Below are 24,361 nucleotides of genomic sequence, written 5' to 3' on the forward strand. Positions count from 1 at the left end.
ATCTCATTAGTGTTCAGGACACAGAAGTTCTCACAGCCTTTAGCTAAATACCCGTAATTCTTTGAATATGAAAATGCATTTCTTCTAAGGCCTGTGAAAAGTTTAATGTGTAAAAAAAACCCGAGCATAGCTCAGACTTCTGAAAAGGAATACTGCTTGGAGTGACAGTGAAGGGCCACCACTTCACACAGCAACAGCAAGACCAGCAGTCAACGGTTAGAAACACTGACTCCAGCCCATACATGCTAAAAAACAGACATCAGAAAAATCAGGTTGGGCATCCTGAATGTGCAATATAAACATTAAGAATTTAATTGCAAAATGCATCTATCTATGCCCATGGAAACCTAAAAAGGATGGGATTTCTTGTGATAGATTATTCAAGCAAGCCAACAAGGATTTGTGTATCTCATCTGTGACTACACAAGTTAAAAACAACAAAAAAAAAAATCTACAAATTGCAGCTAAAAGGAGACCTGTTATTGAAATCAAGCTATACAAACATAACATAACCATGGAAGATGTTAAATGATAATGCTTGCAACTCTGTTGGTATCAGGAATTAACTTGAAATCCTTGATTCAAGAATGAAAAGCTAAAAAAATCAGATGCTCTAGTTTACAAGGACTTAGGATTTTGAAGAAGGATATAACACAAAATTTATATTCACTTTTGAGACTAGATGATTGCAATCATTCCCCCAAGCCTCATTAAAATCACATTTTGAATGCTATTCAAAATGTGAATCAGATTCAGTTTTGTTCAAACAAAACTGGTATGAGTGGCAGAATATTTAATATTGTTGAAAAAATAAGAATTAATGGTAACTGCTATATTAAAAAATTACAAAAAGTAGTATTTGTCTCTACAACAGAAAACAATACTAACAGCATTTTTCCTAGCTTTAGTGGGTTTGTATCCCAGAATACAGAAAGTGGCATGGGGCAAGTGAAAAGAAAAAACAAAAACACTATTCTTGTGGGTTTTGAAATATTTTTCATATTGGTACAGAACTTCTAACTCTTAAATAGTAATTCCATTGCCAACTCTCAATACTACCCAAAACTCATAATGTTGCCTTCCACTTTAGGTGACCAGAACTCACTAAATCAGTCCTGAAATCCCAGTAAACTGAGATGATTAACCTGTTTCAGATTTTCATTTGGAATTAAAGAAAAAAAATATGAAAAAAGATGTTTTGTTTGTTTGTTTTAACTTAAAGCCAGGAGGTGATTGTGGGCAAAGAACAGAGAATTAGCTAATTAACTTGGTGAGAGCATCCACTGTGAGAAGACTTTTGCATGAAAGTGGAACAGATACAAGACATCAAAGAGGACTCAGAAATGGAAAAAAAATATTCTTCAAGTGTATCTGTGAGAGACAGAACTAAAACATGGGAGATATTAGAGGGATGCAATACAAACATATTAAGGACACTGGGAAGCTGTTAAGTCAGCCTTAAAATAGAAGTTAACTGTTTCATTTCTCTAGGGATTTTTACAGCAGACACATTTTAGTGTCTTAAAAAAAGGAAAGAAGCATCAATCGGAATACATCTTGCTGAAGTGCTTTAAATACATCACACTTAAAGGAAAAGAACAAGAATATTACCAAAAAAAAAAAAAAGAAAACCTGAATTTCTCAGCGCTCAATCATCTAAGCATTTGTTTAGTTCCACCCATCTCCCACCTAGAAGATGTATTTTGCAAATCCTGAGCCAAATTTCCAAAGAGACCAAGAAAGAGAAAGTTCATTTTGATTAAAAAGAGCAAGTTTTGGTTATTTGCTATCTTTGCATACTTCCCAAAAAACCAGTCACTTAGAAGTGGGACTTTAAATTTCTTTGGTCTAAGATTTTGGAATAAAACTTTTTTGATGAAGTAATTTCAGAGAAATGTAGAAACTACTATAACTACTCTTTCAATTTAAATACCTTTTGATCCAAATTACAGGATTCACCACTCAGTTTTTGTTATATTTTAAGGCTCACTTTGTGAATTTTCTCTACTGATGGCAATAAAACCATTCTACTTGGTTCTTGAAAACAAATGCTAGACAACATTTTCAAGAAATTAGTCTTCAGTATAGACAAGCCCCTGTGCAAATGTTATACACTACATAGAGACAGAGATCAAAAGCTCGAAGTCTATAATAATAGTATACCCCACAAACATGCAAAAGAAGATAGTTAAAAGCTGAAGGGCAGTTAGAAGCTCCACAAAGCAAAAGTTCTTTATAATACTCAGAAACTGACCAAACTAGGTCTAGCCTGCTATACCTCACCTGAATTACCTAGTCTAATTTTATTTCAGTAAGAACACCCTTTTCTGGCATAGAAGTTATATAGTTTTCTAATGAGTTTCTCTGAAAGCAACCTTATGATGTATGAACTACTTCACATTTCACACATGCTTCTGAAGAGAGGACACATTGCCAAAGATGAAGCACAGTCTGAGACTGGCCTGCATCATATTTAACACACAGCAGCTGAGACATGGGTTTGTTTCTGACAGTAGGTCAGAAAGCATCATTAGACTTCTGTGTGTCCTCGAAGTTCAAGATATAGAATTTGTTTCATTTCAAGGAGTATAGAGCCCAGCTTTGTCACCTTAATCAGTGTATTACTTAGTACGCACGTTTAGCACAAGAACATTTTTTATCTTTACATTTAGAAAGTGATACAGTCAATTAACTAATGGACTACTTGTGTTACAAGTGTTTAACATAAGGAAGGTTAGAAGGACACGACCCAAGTCAGTTCACTCAGGACACTACCAAAACATCAACCATAGAAGACTCCACTGAACACCATAGGAACCTAGCTGAATCGGAACATGAAAATGATGCAGATATATAGGAAACTTGAATCCTTCACTTAGGTGAAAGTCACTAAAGGATTCGTGCAGATGGAAGGGGGGCAGAGAAGGGTTGACGTAGCACTGACTTGTTCCTAATATGTCACTTCTGACAACACATCACTCATGTTGCTTCTGGGGACATGCAGGAAAATGTCATTGACTGTGCAGACAGGAGTGAATGAGAAACAAATTGCCAGAAGACCAACTTAAAAAAACTTGAAGGGAGGATAAACATGTCAGCTTCCTTTTGTATTTAGTAATTGTCCTCTGCAGTTTTGCTAATAGAGAAGGATGCTTCATGAGCATATTTATTATGCCAGCAATGTAATTTAACACAGCTTTGATGCTGTACAGCTGTACATTAGAACTTAAACCTCTTGGAAGCACTCTTTCGATAAATAACTTGAGGTAACTTGCAGATTAGAAGGCAAACAAAGTATTAAAAGATACAGGTTATTAAAAAAATATTTCTTTTGACTTAATTCTATGCAAACAATACTAATATATACAAATTAACAGATAAACAGTGTTTTCTCAAAACAGTGCAACTTAGCAATTAAATAAGAAACAGCTCCAACAAAAGATTATTTTTTGAATTTTTTTTTAGTTAATTCCTCCACTATTAATTATTTTTTAAAATCTTACTATGCAAACATTTATACTGTTCATTCTTTGCAAAGGACAGTTCCACATTTGATGGAACAAGAAGTGCTAGTTGCCATGATATTTTTCTTTCCACCCACCAAGAACTTCTGTCAAGCTCTCAAGTTGTGTTCAGTTCCCTGAAGAATTTCAAACTAATTCACACAGAAAAATTGTATAGGTTAAGAAGTGAGTAGATGTCTTAACCTGAAACATCATATAATAAAGGGAACTGTATCTGAAGGAAAATACAAACCTAGTCATAGAGACAATTAGTTTTGTCACACTCCTGTACCTTTTGCCCATACGCTAATTGCATAACACCCAATTAAAAGAGGGAAAAACACCACAAAGAGGCAAACCAAATCATCCCCCTCTTTAGATCTCAGAATGACTCTAGAGGACCAGAGCCTGAAGCCTAGAAAGGCATACATGCCCTTTCCTGTTACAGATAGAAAGCTTTACTCTTTGTACAAGGGAGCCAAAATTACAGAACATGGAAAGAAAGTTATGTTTGCTGAGAACTGCATGATCATTTTTAGCTCAGTGGTTATTTTCCAGAACAATCTTTATCCTATTTCTCTGTAGGATATTACTGCTATCAAGGAACAATACCATCATTCAACCCCCCCCCTAATTCTGCATGAGCATTTCATCATTGCTTATTCTGTTTTTACGTAACTCTATACTGCGTAAATCAGCTGTAGTAGCAGCACCTGATAAGCTATAGCTATTGGATTGCTTTCACTCTTTACGTAACAAAATTAAGAGAAACATTATGGAAACACTGGTGCAAATGTTTAGCCAAAAGTTTTATGCAACTTGTCACCCTGTCCCCCAGCCCAAAGATCTACAGCTATTACCAAATGAGAACCTGAAAAACTCTGTGAAATGTTATTTATCACTGCCTAACAAATCACTCTCCAGAAACATCATGAAAATCATTCTGTAATTAAAAGAGGCCTTTTATAGTCTTAATGTGTTACTAATAAGATGAGAGGTCAGTTTAAAAGGCAGATAGAGCAAATGATTTAACAACGGTGATAAATTTTCCATTTCATATTTAACGAAATGGTCACTTTTTGTTGGCTGAGGGTTCACGTTTGACTTTCTGGGAAAATAGGTTATTTAGAGATATACAAAGATAAAAACTTAAAATCAAATAGTTCAGGAAACAATTTACGTACTTGGGATGTCGGATGTCTGGCAGGGATCGCTCCAGTGCTATATTGTTGCTAACAAATATGTTGAAGCCATTTTCCCTATAAGCAGAATCATCATGGTCTTCCTCTGTAAGAGGGTACGGCTTTCCATGTTCACCTTTCCCTACAATGAAACAAAACAATTATTTGCCTCAAACTGACAGCACAAAATGGACTACAAAGACAAAAATAAGTTAGTGTACTAATTGAAGTTCAGTCTATCTAGAACATCTCTAAGGAATTTCTTGCAATGTCTTTAGCGACACTCCTGTTACTTCCAATACAAAAATACAAAGTAGATACAAATAATGGGACTCAGAAGTCCCTCTGAATTCACACAATTAATCTAGCTTTCCTTCTTTCCAGAGACACAATCAGCTTAAAGCCATTTATACATAAAAATTTGAATTGTAAATTAAGCTAAATAAGACCTTTTTTCCATCAGAATCAAGCTTTCATAACAAAATTATGAACAAATGGATCATTTCCAGCAATACTCATTTTGATTGATATTAGGAACCTGATTACTCAGCTACTCTACATTTTAGCAGGCAGAGCACCCTCCTGCCCCCTCACCTTTTCCAAAATCAACTTTAACACTGAAGTTTAGGGTGTCCAACTATCCGGAACAAATAGTAAGGCAACCAAATGTTTTGCTCTGGGCGCCTTGAGCACCCTTGCACTCCAAGGGACCAGCCAGATGTACTCAGTACTTCTAATGTCTCAGCACTGCTAATTTAGTTTCAGAAAGTGGTCACTTTGGTTCCCTAAAGAAATCACCTGCCTGTTCCCTGGCAAAGCACAGACTTTCTATTCCAGCTTTTTATTCCCAAGTTAGTTCTCATCATCAATCACTTGGCTTGCTTAGTACCTACCTCAGGCAACTATACCTCTATCTCTTCCAGTCAGAGAGCAGGGAACAAACAAAAACACTTCATAGAAAATCAGAACATAAAAGCCTTCACTTCTTCTCACCTATTTTTATCCTTTGCATTCCTGCAGAGGATGGGCTCTTCAGAGTTTCTGAGCCCTTCATGCCTACTCAGGTTCTCAAGAAGATACACTTTTCTCTACATTTAATTGATCAGCTTATAACCTCTCTATCCCTCTCCATCCAGGTCCACACAAAAGAAAATACCTCCTTTTTCCTGAGCTCTTGTAGAGAAATTAATCAACTTCCCAGCTGGATTTGATAAGTGACCAAGGCCACCTGATCCTCAACTAATCAGGAGCAGCTGCAGGAGGGGATGAAGAGGAAAGCAACAGCGAGCTGAGAGAAATATCTGGGGTATCCTTAAGGCCCACAAGCCTCTGTCAATGTTCTATTTTGTACTGCATGTGCATAAAACATTAAAAACATAGAACATGCAATTAGAGATGCTGTAGTTATTCAATTTTAGATTTTTTTGCAGATAAAATAGCATTTTTTTTCCAAACTTTGTGCATATAATTACAATTTCATTTAAATTTTTAATGAAAATAATTGATGTTACTTACAAAGCAAAAAAGTTAGTTTGTATTATGAAACACTCTTTGTTTATGCTATGTCATTACTAACAGGTATCTTGTAATTTTGATTTTCAAACACCCCCAAATGCACATAACACACCAACACAATACAAAATCTGAGACAAAGATTCTATGTAAATCTTTATGATTTCATACTAAATATGGGGGGAACCATAATAAAGAAGCTGCTGATGAGTCATAGTACTACTCAAAATTCAATAGTACAATTATATCAAATCTGTTTCATAATACAGTAACAGTAAGCTATTGTCATTCAACCCCCAAGACATAGAAATTTTAGCCCCTCTCTTTCAGTACATATTCTAAATAGACCCAAAGTAACTATTTTAATTTGCTTCTAGTAAGAGATTTATCCAGGTAGTTACTAATATAATGGAAATTCCAGAATAAATTACCTCTATGATAAGACATACTATTGCTAATTGATTTTTTTCAATATAATTTTCTGTATATTCCAGCTGTTCACCCTGTATTCAGAAAGGTGGATTGTTTGCTTTGCTTTTCTTAAAGAAGTCCATTTGACTGTTCAGGAGATGAATATTTTTCATACTACTACAGTTTCTTCATATTGTCCCCTGCTAGTGAAACTTAAGTACTTTTAAAATTAAGTCTTCCACTCTTCTTCACTGAATATGGAGCACTATCGCTGTGCGTAAGCCAAAAGAATAGATATTACGGTTGTTATCTAGAGCAACTCGGGAACAGGCTGAACTTTCTCATATTGTGCTGTGGAAGTAATTGACCAATTGCAGTATACAAATTGCTTTTGCACTTACACAGTAAGTTGGGCCATGAGGCGCTAGAAGTTTTGACGCGTAACTCTTTCCTAGCACTATATTAAAATACACACCTAGAGCATTAACAGAGGCTTGCGGGCTTTTATGAATCCAGTGGATATTTCTCCCAGCTTTCTTGTTTGCTTGCTCTCTCACCCTGCAGCTCCTCCTGATTAGAGATCAGGTGGTCATCTACCAGATCCAGCTGAAAGCAGTTGGCTAATTTCTCTAAAAGAGCTCAGGTAAAAAGAGACCATTTCTCTCATTGGCAGGAGAAAATAGAGAGCTTAGAAGATAAGTATTAAAAAAAAAAGTAGTACAACTTTTGGATAATCAGTAGGTCTGAAGGGTTTCCTTTGTACAGAAAATTGCTATGCATGAGTCTCCTCAGCATTACAAGTTATCATAAGCACATTGAAACCCTCTTCTGTCAGTGATTTGCTTTCCTAGATGACTGACGGAAATTGCCATCGCTGCACACTAGTTTGGAGCTGGCCTATCCAAAAGTTTACCTGAAACGCCAGGGTGACAAGGGGAAACTTCACAAGGCAAGAAGAGTAAAATTCTTGTGAAAAAGAGCATGAAGGAGTTTAATGTCCCATTACTGACTACAGAAGCCTACTTTAAACCGATCGATAGACAGACGTAAGTCCTCCTATACTGTTTGTTCTGCCTGAAGGCAAAATAGCAATTCAGAAAGTGCATCAGGGCTATAAAGTATTGTAGGGAAGGAACAGAGGGAGTGGAAAAGCTCAACAGTGAATTTTTGGCCTCTTTGGGTTTAAAGGGGGGCTCACCAAAATGTAATGGATAAAACCAAACCAGCACTAACTCTCTCTGAGGCTGGTTTACAATTGCAGTGTAAATAATCCCAGGAACTAAGGAAAATCAGAAGTTTTAGTTCAGTTACTTGGATTTCGATTTTTCAAGGAGCGGGGAAAGGAGAGGTAAGAACCCAAAAGCATGAGAACAACACATATATTCAACCTCAGCCCAAAAATCCCATCAGAATGCTCCACTGCGTGGGAACCATAACAGCACTGTTTAATTCATACAGTGTTGTCTAACCTTTGCGATTACAAAGTTATTACACTGATTTTTAACTCACTACTCAGTGTAAGCAAGATTTTGAAAATATGCTAGATTTCTTAAAACACTAAGATGGTTTTGGAGTTGACATCTCTACATTGCTTAGTATTATGTTATTGTAAGGGTTTTAATACACCATCTCAAAATGCTTCTCCATAGATACTCAGATAAAAAAAAAGGTAAAGTAAGGTATTATAGCCATCCAGATCAAGTACTGGCTTGGCCAAATATCAGATGCTCAATGAGGCTTTTTTAGCCCCATTCAAGGATGTTACTGTCTCCTAGGAAACAATACACTCTATACCTAGCCATAAAGGTTTTAAGTTTTACGCTTGACAGCTTGTGATAACTGATAGTTCAAAGACACCTCAGTTAAAGCATCTTCTGGTTATATTAAATACAGATACAGCAGAAGGAGAATAAACTCTCTGGTTCAGCAAATGGCATGAAGGGAAAAGGATTAGGGTGAGACAAGAAAATAAAAAACTATTCTGTATATTCAGTATAAATGTGTAATAGCAGAATAATGGCTGTGGATCAGCCATGTTGGTATAGTTGCCAGGTATAATAATTATAAAGAAAACAGGGGTATTGTTGGCAAAATGTATCAGCTGTAAATCAGTTTGAACATGCAACAGAAGAGGAGTTCTGCACTACTTCTGCATGCAATGGATAGGGGACGTTGCTTAAAACTATAAACAACAAAACACATTGCAACAGGTTCTGGTTTCAAGGTCTTGTGGGTTTTGTTTTGAGGGTTTGTTTTTATAATTCAGATGAGCATTATTTATAATTCAGTGGGCATGGTAAAAAAGATTGGCTTTGCCATATAAGTTAAAGGAAGTTAAGCAATTGCTTGACATCTTAACACAGGAAACTAAGTGGATAAAGAACATAAGCCACTCAGTGTTTGTGGGGAAGAACTGCGTACAAATCTGAATTATTTACTGTTTGTACTCACTGCTATTAGTTTATTCAGGCAAGACTTCACAGTCACACCAAGTCAAGACTACAATTCACAAAAATATTTAAGCATACCCTTTAATTCAAGCACTCAAGCATCTTTTAATCCAATAAGATTTGTAATAGGGAATAAGAATTCTCCATGTGCTAAATGCTTTACTAAATAAAAGGAGTTTACTTTAATACACAAACCAACAAATAAGTAAGTCTTCTGACTTACAGTGCATCTCAATATTTTGGATGAGATAATTCTGCCTTTTTAAAAAAAGGGTATTAGGAATTTTGTCTACTAGCCTTAAATATTCCATCCAGAATCTATTACAACGTTGTCTGTGCACATCACATGTAAACTCAGAGCTCATCCTCTCTCATGAAAGTTCTCACGGGAAGAACAGATCTCTAATCTTATTCTAGAGCAGTATTTCAATACAGCACTGAAGTCCCACGGGGGGAGAGTGATTGTATTTCTTAGCACAGGTAGACAGAGGAACACAGATTCAAAATGAATACAGTCACACATCAGCTTCAAAAAAACAAAGTGTAAGAAGTAAAAGGGGAAATAGAGATCATCAGCTGAATAAAAACATTGAGTCAGACATCATCTTCCACCTTCTTGCCACATAAACTTCTACACAATAACCTTTTATGCTCCCTGATATGGAGTCAGAGTGCAACTGGCCAAGTCAGAGGGCAAAACTGTGTTTAAAGCAGTAGGTAGTATCTTTTACATAATTTCTGAATTTTCCTAATGCACAGCTGTATACAAGTTTGCCATCTTGCGCTGTGGAGATGGACTTCATATTATTTTGATCAATAACAGACTATCAATTCAGACTGCCACCACATTCTGCTTTTTTGGGAAGTGAATTTCCATTTGAGTACACAGTAAGGTTCTTCGTTATTTTTCCTTATCCTCACAGACAGGATGGCGCAGTACAGCACATCTGCTAAAATACTGGTTAATTTATCTTGAACAGAGAGGTGATTTGATAAATGCACAAAATAGTATTTCTCTTTTTTTTGGACAGTAAATGTCTCAGCTTCTTCTGGAGTATCTACACTTGGTGGAGTTCTTATCCTATCTGCAAATTTTGTATTTTGAAACCTTTAGAAGACATGTGGGCAAAATTTTTTATATAAAATTAGCTCAAGAGTCAAGTCTAGTACAGATTAGGCTTTGAGAGAAAAGGGGGGAAAGGAAGTTATTTTATCAAATCATTTCCTCCTTTCACACTAGGGAAGGAACTGCTTGCTTTAAACAAATGCCTTTTGTGGTTTTGCAAGTTTATATTAATTTCTAATAAAAAGTGTGAAGATTTTCAGTCAAGAAATGCATGAAGGAATGTTCTTTGCTGACTTTTTATGGTGTGAGAAAATTAAATCTGCACATGCCTCAAACAGGACTATCCAAGTAGTAAAAAATTTGTGTGTGTATATATATGTATGTTATGGCTTTTCAGATAGAAAATAAGAACATTTTTCTAGCTGTAAAATAAGTGAAACAGTGGAATAGACAATCCAGGGAACTGTGGAAGCCATTAACAGTCAAGAAAGGAATGATACCATGCCTCAGAGAGATTATTGATACCACTCTGGTCATATAGTGAGGTTGATCCCAATATTAAATTTCTACGAACTCTATGAAAAATAGAAGGAGGACTGGGGATAAATTGCTGGAATTTTATTCTTCCTCAAAGTCAAAAACACTTGTAGCAGAAACTAAAATATATTTATCAAAGTCTGTTCTACTCTTCCCAAACTTCTCAGAGTATCGCACTAATTACACAACTTCATGTGCTTAATTTATAGGAAAGCCATTTAATTGATTTTACATCAATGGAAATTGGATCAAAAATGCCTATTGGTTCTATTTGTTGCTACTCTATCTGGTAACAGCTTGGAAAGCTTCTGCAGTATTATTTACAATACTTTTAATTATTTATTATGCAACTCTGTCAAGGTCTGAGACAATATAAAAGGCTTTTCCTTAGCATTACAGACACAGCTGTAATCAAATCTTACTTATGCAATTGGGAAAAATAAAAATCCTGTCAAGTAAATCCTGAACAATGTATTTTTAAGCAAGAATAAATAAATTCTTTATAAATAAATAACAAAATTTACTTATTACTGTTTCAATATCAAACTACTACAGAAAACAAATAGTCCAAAATTCTCTCAATTTTTCTGGTAGAAAGTATTCAAATTCCTACTATTTTATTAACCTTTAGGTGCCAGTAGCACATACAGGATTTCTTTCCAAGGACCACATAGTCCTCAGCAAGTGGTATAGAAATGTTATTGGGAGCAAATATGAGGTCTTGTCCTTTAAGGACTGCTACTACAGTAACAGGGTCAGCAGGAGAAATATGAATTAAACTGCCTCGCTCTTCAGGAATGGCTTTATACAAATAACATAGTTTGGGAGAAAAGGTGAGAAAGAGATATAACTTTAAATGTTGTTATTTCACTGCCTGCTTACATCCAGAAGTGAAAAAAACCCCAAACCCCAACAACAACAACAACAAAAAAACAGAGAGAAGAATATGTTCCTTAAAAAACTTAGAAGAGTACATTCATATTGTACTGTAGTTGAATCTTTAGAGTATTGTTTGCTTATCATTCACATGAGATAGAAATGAAAGGAACCTGTTGCTAACACAGAAATGAGATCTATACTTATAGCAGTGATGTGTTCCTCCATCCCTCAACAAAAAGAAATCCCATGCTGGATAGGAAGTAGATAAAGAAAGAGCATTTCCTGGAGTGAAGATAAAAAGGACAAATAGGAACCTCTGAAATGTACTTATTTTACATATTTAGTCTTACTATGTTTGAGAAGCATTTCTGTAAAAAGAAATACATATCAAAGTGAAAACAAATAATTATCAAATTCAGCTTTTTAGTGGCATTAGACACAATTTCCAGATTTCCATAGACTAACCGGGCCTGGGCTGACTCTTAATCTAAGATCATAACTTCTGTGTCAGAATGCAAAGAAAAAGATGGCATGAGATTTTAAGAGTCCATGAAGCTGGAGAAGCTGATTATCAGTAGCCCGAATACACTAAGGGCACAGTAGCACTTCACACACTCTTCCTAAAAGCTGAATCAACAGAAGCTGCTACCAAAGGACACAGTGGTGAGGCAGGGCAGCTAAAAGATAAGAAGAGCAGTAGTGGTGGTGAGCAGAAGAATGAAGCAGCATAGGAAGTGGAGCAAGAAACAGCAACATCTGGCAGAGTGGCAGAAGGCCCAGGTCGCAGCACCAAAGCTCTGGAACTTGAATTGGGCCTTGTTGCATTGCAGGACTCCACAGTTCCCAACAGTAAGGAAGGGTTTCATTCAGGAGTGGGGAACAATCATCTGGCCTAGCTGTTGCCTTGCCAAAGAGGACTGCAAAATTGTTATTGTTATACTTAAGGAATTAGCCCTTATATGTTATTTGATCATTAAATAAAATATTGTTTGCAAGAAGAAAAAATGAGCTCAGTGCTCTTGAGATTAATTCTTGCAGGTATTTAGGCATTTTAGTAGACATCACTTTAAATTTCGACCTGGCCCTTGCTGTTGACAGTTGTGTCCTAGCAGAAAAGGTGCATTATACAGCTAACAGTTGGATCAATCTAACTCTTCTTATGATAACTTTTATATCACTCATTTAATTTTGGTTATTTGAAATCAAGACACTGTGCTTTATCTTAAATATGTGCATTTTCTCAATCAATAATTAATTCCTAAATCTCATAGCCTGTGCTTTATGGAACATTAGTGTAGTGTATTGCTCACCTTTTTCATCCATTAAAAATGCAGCCTCTGAATTTCCAACATATGCATTGTGGAGTAAAAATACAGTGTGTGTGGGGGAAGTCATTGCTTTAAAATACATCATGAGGCTAACCAGTGGCATTGTTGTGTTTCAGCAGAAGGGTGACTGCATATGAGCTCTGAAAAGCAAGTTGTCTGAAGGCTTGAACAAATACTTCACAAAAATAAATAAGAATATTTAAAAAAAAATCTATGGCTTTTAACACTTGCTGCAAGTACTACAATGGCTTGGTGGGCAGAAAGAGTAATTCTACCCCCTTTCCCACTTTAATAAGTCTAGGAAAAAAAAGGAAAAAAAAAAAGACCATACTATTTGGCATGTCCAGTGTATTTAGAATGCCACAGTGTACAATGCAAGATAAGCAGCAACACATGCTGTTTTGATACGAGTTGCTCTATCACTACAGCAGAGCAGCAATATCCTCAGTAGCATTCTGCAGGTTGAGCTGAATCTAATCATAACTGTGTAGCCAAGGGATGCACAGTACATCTTCTGTTTAGTCTAACTACTTATCACCAAATGCCACAGCCACTGAAATGTTTTTTTCATTTAACATTAGAACAGACTGTCTGTAGACCATTAATGAGAGCCAAACACTTGAATGAGCAAGCATGTGAGAAACAGAAGTCAATTATAAAAAAGGCTTCACAGTTTGGTTTAGTACCTGAAAGACCTGCTAGGATAAAAAGGACCTAGTATGAAACAAGATTACCTGAAAAAAAAAAAATCTACTAATACGTGTAAGGTGTTTGTTTCAGTGCTTAAATAAATTAATTCACACAAACTGCATCAAGAATGACATTCTAATAGTCTCTAGTACGAGCGGGTTTTCTATAATTAATGCATATGTCCAAGGTGATCTCTTGGAAAAGCTCAAACTAAAGTACTATGTACTACTAACATGGTATATACAGGAACTAAACAGCTCCACAAAGTTAATGCAAAATCAGAGTCAAGTACGTACAGTTTTAGAAAGCATAGAAATACAAAATGATAGGGTTCTAAGAGCTGTAATTAACACAAGACTTTTCCCTCCCCCTCTTTTTTCTTCATTCTAAGATGCATTATATCCATGTGTCATTTACCACATACCATCACAGGAAAATAAACAGGATGTTCTAAGGAACAAATCTATTAATAGGAGTTCTTTAATTTTTTTAATTGTCTTTTTTTTTTTTTTTCATTAATTCAACCTAAACTAGCTCTAGAAGCTGGCTTTGTGGCTGTTGGACAAAGAAGATGGAATAACCTGTAAAAAGGAATTTAGCTATGTATGAGTCAACAGTGCGCAATAGCGTAGTCACTCTTGCACTAGAAGCACTATACCAAGATGCATATCCTACAGAGAAAGAATACGAGCTGTTGCAGCTCCCAGCAAATTTAGATTTACCCTGTAAGACCCCTACCAGAAAAAAAAATCCATTCTTACATATGGAGATAATAAATATTCACAGTTAAAGTTTGAGGCAGACTCAGGAACAAGAACTATGGCACCTGATTCCCAACACAGTGACTCAGTGACAAGGCCATCCCTCTTCTTTCTGTAAAGCTGAGAAGAGTCTTCATAAGCAGGCAGGGTTTGTACAGTTAGGGCCAAGAAGTTAACTTCGTCAGGTAGTGTATATGTATTTTATTGCTTTTTCAGGTCCACTTGGATCTATACATTATAAAATACAGTACCATATATCTCAGATGATAATTAGTTTGATATGAAACTGAAGCTGAGTATACAGATAATTACCTGGTTTAATAAAAAAATGAGACACCCCCACCCCCACAAATTCAGAGATACTAGAATTATCATCAAGACAAGCAATATAAGCCCAGGGAACTGTACTAACATGTTAAGATATAGCAAGGTGCAGTTATGGCAGATGAACAACTAAAACTCAAGTTATGTCACATTCTTGGGATTGGTCTACCTAAGTCATTCTGCTTTAATTAAAACATAATACATATTTTTCTACTGCACCCAAAGTAACACTTTGAATCTCAGTGCTCTTCTTCTTTTCATGTTTTCTTCTGGCAAATCAGACACATTACTCTTCTGAAAACTGTTTCGATACTACATATACTGCTGCATATATTCACCGCTACCACACTTCCCAGTGACTGCTTTTCCATCTTCTTATATGATACCATTAATGCCGCAATCATTAATATTGCCTTTTATCATTCATTTTGTGGTTTAAAGCACATTCTTCATTTGAAAGAGCCTTACAACTGACTGACATTCTTGTGGTAAGGAAAACTAAACTTAATGCTTGACTTCCTATGAGCACAGCTCTACACAGCCCTTTTCCTCCCTTGCCATTGATTCACCTCTTTCTGCATAAGAGGAGTCTAATTAATGCCAACTATTTTTCAGATCCCTGACACAAATTTGAGTAAATTTCCTGTACTAAAGTAGACTGAACTTTCTAGTCAATTTATGCTGTGGAATCAAACCGAGGCAGATGTGGAGACTCAAAAAATCACCTTCAGACATGAACTGAACAGAGTTTCAACTAATTAGTTTAAAATACTGTCTATTCAAAAGGACAACTCATCAGCTACAGAACACAACTAAATATTTATTCCAAGGCCCACATTTATGCATAATTTAGCAGGAACCTGCATATACCCATGGGGAAGTTTTTCAAAAAAGTTAGTTTGCTGAAAACTGATGTTTGGATTCAACCAAAAGTATTTGCTGAATTTCTTTCATTTTGTTGATATCTAGGTTAAAAGAAGCAAATAAAAAAATATTTTGAAAACCAAACTTTTAAAATTACAGTATCTGTTTTTCTAAATCTTACATAAATGACAAAACTTAACTAACATTATCAAAGGATAGACATCCATTTCGAAAATTCTGTTTGTGAACCAAAACAATACTTTCTCATGTTCATAGACAAGAAAAGGTTTCAAGTATCAACCCAAAAAGTCTTACATGCACACAGCTTTAACTTTCAGGATTATATGAAGCTACTCCCTAAAAATTTCTTTTTCACTGAGAAAAATTAGAAAATGCTAAATTGCATTATGCAGATTCATGATTTATATACGCAACACACAGTAATTCTCAATTATACTTTTTTCTGTATGATCAAAAGCCCCTCAATAAATCCAGTCTTTGAGGAGAAGCATACACACTTCCCTACTGTGGTGGGTTGACCCGGACTGGATGCCAGGTGCCCACCAAAGCCGCTCTGTCACTCCCCTTCCTCAGCTGGGCAGGGGAGAGAAAATATAACGAAAGGCTCATGGATCGAGATAAGGACAGGGAGATCACTCAGCATTACCGTCATGGGCAAAACAGACTCAATTGGGGGAAATTAGTTTCATTTATTAACAATCAAATCACAGTAGGATAATGAGAAATAAAACCAAAACTTTAAAACACCTTCCCCCCATCCCTCCCTTTCTTCCCAGGCTCAACTTCACTCCCAACTTTCTCTACCTCCTTCCCTGCAGTGGCGCAGGGGGACGGGGAATAGGGGTTGTGGTCAGTTCATCACACGTCGTTTCTGCGGCTCCTTCCTCCTCAGGGGGAGGACTCCTCACACTCTACCCCTGCTCCAGTGTGGGGTCCCTCCCACAGGAGACAGTCCTCCACGAACTTCTCCAACATGAGTCCTTCCCACAGGCTATACAGTTCTTCACGAACTGCTCCAGCATGGGTCCTTTCCACGAGGGGCAATCCTTCAGGAACAGACTGCTCCAGCGTGGGTCCCCCACGGGGTCACAATACCTGCCAGCAAACCTGCGGCAGTGTGGGCTCCTCTCTCCACAGGTCCTGCCAGGAGCCTGCTCCAGCGCGGGCTTCCCACAGGTTCTCAGCCTCCTTTGGGCATCCACCTGCTCTGGCGTGGGGTCCTCCACGGGCTGCAGGTGGATATCTGTTCAACCGTGGACCTCCATGGCTGCAGGGTCACAGCCTGCCTCACCATGGTCTTCACCAGGGGCTGCAGGGGAATCTCTGCTCTGGTGCCTGGAGCACCTCCTCCCCCTCTTTCTTCACTGACCTCAGCGTCTGCAGAGTTGTTTCACATATTCTCACTCCTCTCTTCTCCAGCTGCCGTTACACAGTTGCTTTTCCCTTTTCTTAAATATGTTATCACAGAGGCGCTACCACCATTGCTGATGGGCTCAACCTTGGCCAGCGGCGGGTCTGTCTTGGAGCCGGCTGGCATTGGCTCACTTGGACACAGGGGAAGCTTCTAGCAGCTTCTCACAGAAGCCACCCCTGTAGCCCCCACCCCCACCAAAACCTTGTCACACAAACGCAATACGCCTAGCCCTCCATAACCACAGGTAACAGAAGAACAGGACATAAAGCAGAGGTTAAGTTAAATTGTATGCTTTGTTTTAGAAGCTTTACCAGAAATTCCAGCTTTTAATTTGGCAAGTGTATTTGAAACTAGAAAAGCAGAAAGAGATCATAATTCCTCATATTTTCCAGAGGAAAAAAACCCCACTTAGCTTGTCTATTTTGTTGCCATTAATTCATCTCTGCATTCATTTGATATGCTTTAACTTACAGAAAGTATTTCTGCACACATTTAATTTATTTTTTCCTGTACTTTCTTAAATAGTAAACCTACATCTTTAAAGTAGTTAAAAGCCTCACTGTGTATTGTTACAATTGAGAGAAATTATGACAGAGGACTTGGACTGGATTAAGAATTGATGCTCCACATAGAGGAAGACTTTCTGTATAAGGTTACATTTGGCATTTCAAAATGTTTTCAATTTTTGATATTCATTCTAATTACTAAATCTTGGGGGTTTTTTTGTTTTAGTTGTGTTTTCAGAATACATTTTCCAAAATCCATGATGCTTTTGGTAAAATCAGCCTTGTCGCCAACAGAAATCACTAGTAATGAGCTCACTTCCTTCACAATAGATTCATCATCGTGGTCTGTGAAAATGCATGAAATACACTTAAGCTTACTGAAAGAATCTATCCTTCAATATACCTTTAAGAGTCTTTGCTAACAATAAATAAATGGATAAAAAACCATCCCTAACAAGGTACATTCAGGTTTTACACTAAGCAATGAGAAACCTTCCAATCAATTCCTTTCCTTCTTTCTTTTCCCTTTAGTTTTTATCAGTTGACCAAGAAATATTTGAAAACATAAACTGTTCTTCATCTAGGCATTCAGAGAGACAGCTACCCTCAAGTATTATCATTAAAGGACCTTCTCAAAATGAGGATTTAGCTCCTGAACTTAGTTCTTACAACTGTGAGACAAAGCTTCCCTCAAATGATAGGTCTGAACTGAACTATGCCAGCAGGCTAAAACTGTAGCCAAGAATCTATCCTTTTATCTGTACCCTTATTAGCATTTTTGAGATGTGTAATTATTATCTACTAAACAAAACTGATACGAAATGAAAAAAATGTTACTTGAGTATAGGACATTGCCAAGAAATGCTCAGGGTCTCATAACTTCCATGTAAAACTTCAGATTCCTCAGGAAAAAACCATATTAAAACATGGTCTGCATCACAGTTTAATACAAATTTTTTAAAAAAGTATAAACTGGGGGAAAAAAGTCATTTAAATACCATACTGAAGTGTCAGTATGTTAGTAACTTGCTTAACTTACTGATTAACAGTAGCTAATTAAAATGTCAGCCCTCTAGAACTTTAACAGCTCACAGCTTTCACTCTTCGTTCTGAAGCACGTGAAGTTTGGATTTCTTCCTAGTACAGCTGCTTTAGCAAAAGCTGGGAACACAATATATCAAAAAACCAAATAAACTAACAAGTTATTTATTTAGAGACTTCTTTTAATTTTTGCATGACAATATTAAAATTAGATTAGTCTCTCAACTATAAAATTCCTGAAGAGTGACTCGAAGTATTTGATAACCAGAATAGTTTTTCCTTCGAAAGAGCAGGAAAACAGACTTGTGAGGACAAGGGCATCGGCATCTTCTTAGTGTCTTGTCTCTTGTCCTCTGGAGACTATTCCTTCCCCGATTTATAAACCAGTACTCACCGTGCTTCAGGATCAGTCTCACCATTCATACGCCGCCATGGAAGAACAATGCAAGGAGCAACTTAGAAGCATCAGTAGCCTCACAGACATTGACCAAAGTTTCCAAACCACATACATGCTATCCAGCATGTAAAATAGAAGTAACCTGAAAATAGGGTAATCTGAAATTACTTTAGCTATAATTTAAAAATATAAACCTCTTTTCAGAGTAAATTAACTGACAAATACCAAAAGAAAGACTGTCTCCATGGTTTAAGAATACTGATAATGGATTTAAAAATATATCTTGATTATCTTTTTTTAATCTGAGTATTAAAGTTAGTTTGTTTTTCCATTGAATTTCCTGGCAAGTCTTACTATTCACATTTTAACATCACTTGCAGGCCTTTTAGTTAAGATTGCCTAAAAAAAGTTTGTTTCCAGCTTGTAGACAGCAGAACTTTCACGCAGGTTGGCAGAACAAAATGCCACTCCTAGAAATGTGGTTTCTTTTTTTACTTTCTTTTTGTTAGAAGGAGGACAGATTCTCATACCACTCCACTGCAAGCATCAAGGGCGGACAACTTTGTGTCACATAACCACAGCCAAAAGGTAGCTGTGTTCCTTGAGAAGCAGCGATTACAGAGTATCATTTGATGAGCTAGTGTCTCTAAGGCATATTATAGCAAAACAATCATATATCTCTGCCTTTTCATACATATTGATTGGATGTCAGACAAATTGTTTCACCAGTCCAATAGTTTTCCTCTGTCAGCTTGTTTAATGAAAACAGGAAGCAGAAGAAAGAAAAGTCACATTACACATATTTAAGTCATAAACTGCATTGAGATAACTATATTAGACTTTTATACTTGCAAACTTAATTCATACCCTCAAAAGAAAAAAGCTATGACAGGAAAGTAGGGACAATTTGTTTGTTTTTTTAGGAATGACTGTTAAATCCAAACATCTTGTTGGCCTTTTGAAGGCCAAAAGTCTAAAAAATACTCCAAAATTGTGTTGGTGAATTTAACTATGTCCTCTGCTAAACTGCATTTTCCATACATGAAAAAACTAAGTTTACAACATCAATTCAAATAGAAGCACATAGATAGTATCATATAGCAATACGTTATAAATCATCTTTGAAGGACCTTAACAATTGCAATGTTAAGGAAAACAACTGATTAATTTTAAAGTGTAAAGAGCTTTCTAATTTCTTTGGAATGGTGTGCTTGCGATTATCATCATGGTTATTCTAGATGATGAAGTGTGTAACACACAAGGTTACTGACTAGTGTGCAGGTAATATGTGGCACCAGCATACTACGCTGATAGCAAATTCCCTCAAATATTATGTAGATTAGACCAAAAAGAGTCTTGGTCATTCATTTGGCAAACCTTTAAAAGTGAAGCTCCTCTTATGGGTCTTTTGACCTGGATTCAGGTTAAAGGAATGTCTTCCTTAAATCTTTAAAAGAAGTAGTCTTTAACGTTGGTTGACAGCAGCTTATTCCATGTATTAGGCTCAAAAGACAACACAAAACTAGTAAGGAAAAATTCCCTTTTGTCATTGCTTCTGAATTGAAAAGTATGGTCTTGATATGCTATAATTGCTGTCAAGTACTTATTCCAGCTCTTTTGCCACAGTTCAGTCAGGATTCATTTCCCCCTTCTTCTTTGAATTGGGATTTTCACAGCAAAACAAGCAACAACTGGAACCACACAAAAGATACCAATGTTTCTTTGTGCCACTGAGTCAAGCAGTAATTGCCCTGAACTGACAAACTTGATCATTTTTACACCTATCACAACAGAAACCCAACTCAATTTAGATGATCTACAGAGCTCTCCTCCTCCTTCTGCACAAAGGCAGGTCTAGTCTGACAGTCTCTCAGCTGTTTGTTGATTTCAAACTCTCTCAGCAAATAAGTGACATGTTTTAGACTATCCAGATAAAATTCCTTTTCCAGAATTACTACAAAATATATTTATCTTTAAAAAAAAAGAAAACTAGTATCTACAGATGAACTCCTATTAAATTTCACTTAGATAGACCTGAAAAAGTTTAAGCAAAAGGAGAAAGACAACAGGGTGCTAACAGTGCCCAAACCCAAAGCACCTTCCTAGACTGCAAGCGACAAATCAAAAGACAGATTTGAGCTGAGACCTCCTCTCACACACAAAACCTGCCCAAAAAAAAAACCCCAAACCAACCCCAAAACTTCTAAAGTTAAGTTTCCCTTCTTTTTCACTTACTTCCAGGCAGCAACTCTATTAAACCCCCAAGTATTACACATTAAATACATTCACCAACATCAGCATTTCATCACTAATACCGATGTGAATCCACTGACAGATCTTCACCACTGTACAGAAGGGGTAATATACTTGGGACTATCATGAGTTAATTGGCAGATGGCATCTGCTTCTCGGTGTTTTTTTTTAAATTTTATTTTTGCTTTGGCTTGTTTGTTTCTCTCTTTTTTTAAAAAATCGTATGAGCATTAAGATCAACATTGAAATATAAGGGAGAAGGTACTAGAGAGGAAAGTTTGGTCTGTTAAGGATTTGACACCATGCTTTCCCCCACAGATGAAAATATAGAGAAAGATGAAAGACTAGCAACTTCAATAGTTTTTGTAACAGAGCACCTTCTTGAAATCTGGACATTAGTTTCAACCTAGAATATATATCATTGGTCTACAGTGTAGTCATAGACATTTCTTGCTGAGTTACTGGAAATAAAATTTTCTTTCTGCCTGTCATGGCAAAAATCAATGCCAATGCCCAGTACAGAAGGGTACACTGAAGATCATTTCCAGTGCTCTAATTAATATGAATCAAAGGGATGTATTATGAACTCTGTCTCCCCTTCCTTGGACTCTCTGGTAGTCCTTAAAAATTAGCTTACCAATTACATTTAAGTGGTATCACTGATGAGTTTTCAAAGGCGTGGGGGAGGCAGGGAAGAAGAGGGGAAGAATCTAGTTAACTTCAACCCAAAGAAGTGCCTCAAATCTTTGCTGTGAGTACTGGGACCACAGAGTCATCATGCTTTTAAAAGGAAGCTTGACTCTTACAGCCACACATAAACTCCTTTTTACATATAGTTTTAAATGGGAAGAGTTAGTTCTATCATGTGCACAGTTTTCCAACAGAGACAAATGCCATACAGCCACAGCCTTACACTTCCTGGCTTCTTCTGCAGCAGTGTAATATTAGGTTGCAACTTGAGATCCAGTGGGGGTGTGTACTAACACCAAATCACCACTTAAATAATACAGGGAGATGCCATTTCACAATCTGAAGAAGCAAGTTTGTAGTTGTCCAGGGAAAAACTTAAGCACTTGTGAAAAAAAACCAAAACAAACTGTATTTTCTAGATATCAGGGTTTAAACTTCTGGAGAAGGTATCACTGAAAAATCTCTCTTTCCAAATCAATATTTGAGAGTATAATACCCTTATTTTGCTTGGCACCTGGCTCCAAACTGATCTTACTGGTTTCAGTAGGACACCCAGACCATTAAGCTTGAGTAAGAGTGGTAGAATCAGATCATAGTCTAGAATGCTTTATACTTACAGAGCAAATGTGTTTTAATATGTGAAACACTTTATGTAACTGCAGCAGATTGTAACCATCTCTTTGATATTATTTATCCTTTATATGTCGTCTCCTTGACAAGCAATGATTAACATTTCATTTTAGAATTTTTAATCATGTCAGACTTGCATTAAGATAAACCGATAAACATTTTTCCCTTTTACAAAACAATACATTGTAAACTGCATGAAGCATATTAATGATTAATGCTATGAACAATTAGGTTATGACTGTTTATTGAGACACTGGCTACCACTACATTTCCAATTATATCACAAGTTCTCAAATTCTTTCTAAAGGAATTACAAGTTCAGAGGCCTAAATTAAATTTAGTATATTTGTTTAATATATAATGCTGACAGAATCCCCAGTGTATAATCCCATCTGAAATATGGGGTAAGCAAATCAATATTTTAGTATACGCTTCTTTCCCTGCACAACTTAGATTATATTTATCTATATAAGTATCACAAAACTAGTTTTTTCATAACCAATAGGGAATTACATCTAATGTTGCTATTTGTATGATGCTGCCTCATATCTTCTAGATGCACTCTGGCACTAGGCTTTGCTTTGACAAGTTCTTCTGAATTTAATAATGGGCACTGTTCAAAATTATAAGGATTAACAACAGAAGTTTGTGGGAATTTTTTAGAATATAGTGCAGTAGAGTAACTCTTGAACAGAAGTGATGGAAAAAAATTCACCAGTGCACAATTTCTTTAGGTCATATAGAAGTCAAATCTCAGGTGTTCACTACTTTTTATTGCTGTACAAATGCACTCTTGATTCTTTTGCCTCCTTTTAACATTCCACCTCAAGTATACAGTTTCATTCTATTTCCACTTTCATCACAAACATATACATTTCACTTCTTTTTCAATGTCTCTGTTTAGTTTGTTTATAGGACTAATCTGTATGAATGTTTGTTTGTAGAACTACAGAACATACTGTCTGTTTGTTTATAGAACTAATCTTTATGAAATGCCTGCACTGAGGCATGTAAAGGTCAAGATCTTTAAAATCCGCTTCTCCCAGTCAAGATAACATTTTGAAGAAGCAGAAAGGTAAAGACTATACTGAATATAGGAAAGAATTAAAAACCTTCATTCCTTCTGTCCACATAAGGCTTCCACATGCTATTTAAATATACAAATAGGAGGAACAAAGACTGTACAAATGGCTCGATAACTGCTGGGATAACCACTGTGTGATACAGTACATTCTAAAAGTTTTTTCCTCTGAGACCTTATTAGCGGACAGGAGCGAAATGGCTCAACAGTCAAACATCAAAGTATTGACAGCCACATCTTAGAAGTCACTTTATCAATTCCTTAACCAATTTCTTTTGAAGACAATGGTTTTTATGAATTTACATTTAGTGCTATAAACACAGCTCCTTATCTGTTACCATTCTCTCAGAAATTTGCTTTCAATTACACTGAACTTCCAGTGTCCCTCATAGAACATAATCATTTCAGCAAACACATGCAAGCAGTCAATACTGTCTCCAAACCATTATAAAAAAACCAAAACAAACAAACGCACAGTATTTAAAGAACAATCCTTTGAAATGTCCCCTTTCCAAAACTATGTGAAACAGAAATTGAAAACAAAAAAACACTACGGAACTTGCAGTATGCATCTTTCTACTTCAGTTTATAGGCTATTAATTTCATTGATAGAATTGATAAAAAATTCTTCAGAATTTAAACCTTATTTTTTGTTTTCCATCAGTTCTGCTCAGCTGGAAAGTTTCCATTTTTCTATTCCCCCCAGTTCCCCTTTTGCAGTATTTTACAATGGGAAAGCTATCACTTGTAGTTAGAAATAGCTTTTCATAATCAGAAATAGCACCATATTTAAATATTAACATTCAGTCTGTACTTCTTTAA

General features: G+C 36.3%; 1 protein-coding gene across 1 annotated transcript in view; it reads right to left on the reverse strand.

The window, feature by feature from the left end:
- The window catches only part of GALNTL6 (polypeptide N-acetylgalactosaminyltransferase like 6), a 476,207-nt gene that overhangs the window by 274,690 nt on the left and 177,156 nt on the right, over window positions 1–24,361 (reverse strand). Inside the window, exon 3 of the mRNA XM_059818036.1 lies at window positions 4,688–4,826. Coding sequence (XP_059674019.1) covers window positions 4,688–4,826 — 139 coding nt within the window. The remainder of the gene's footprint in view (window positions 1–4,687; window positions 4,827–24,361) is intronic.

The sequence above is a fragment of the Gavia stellata genome, chromosome 5 (assembly GCF_030936135.1).
Source record: "Gavia stellata isolate bGavSte3 chromosome 5, bGavSte3.hap2, whole genome shotgun sequence".
NCBI classification, from domain to species: domain Eukaryota; kingdom Metazoa; phylum Chordata; class Aves; order Gaviiformes; family Gaviidae; genus Gavia; species Gavia stellata.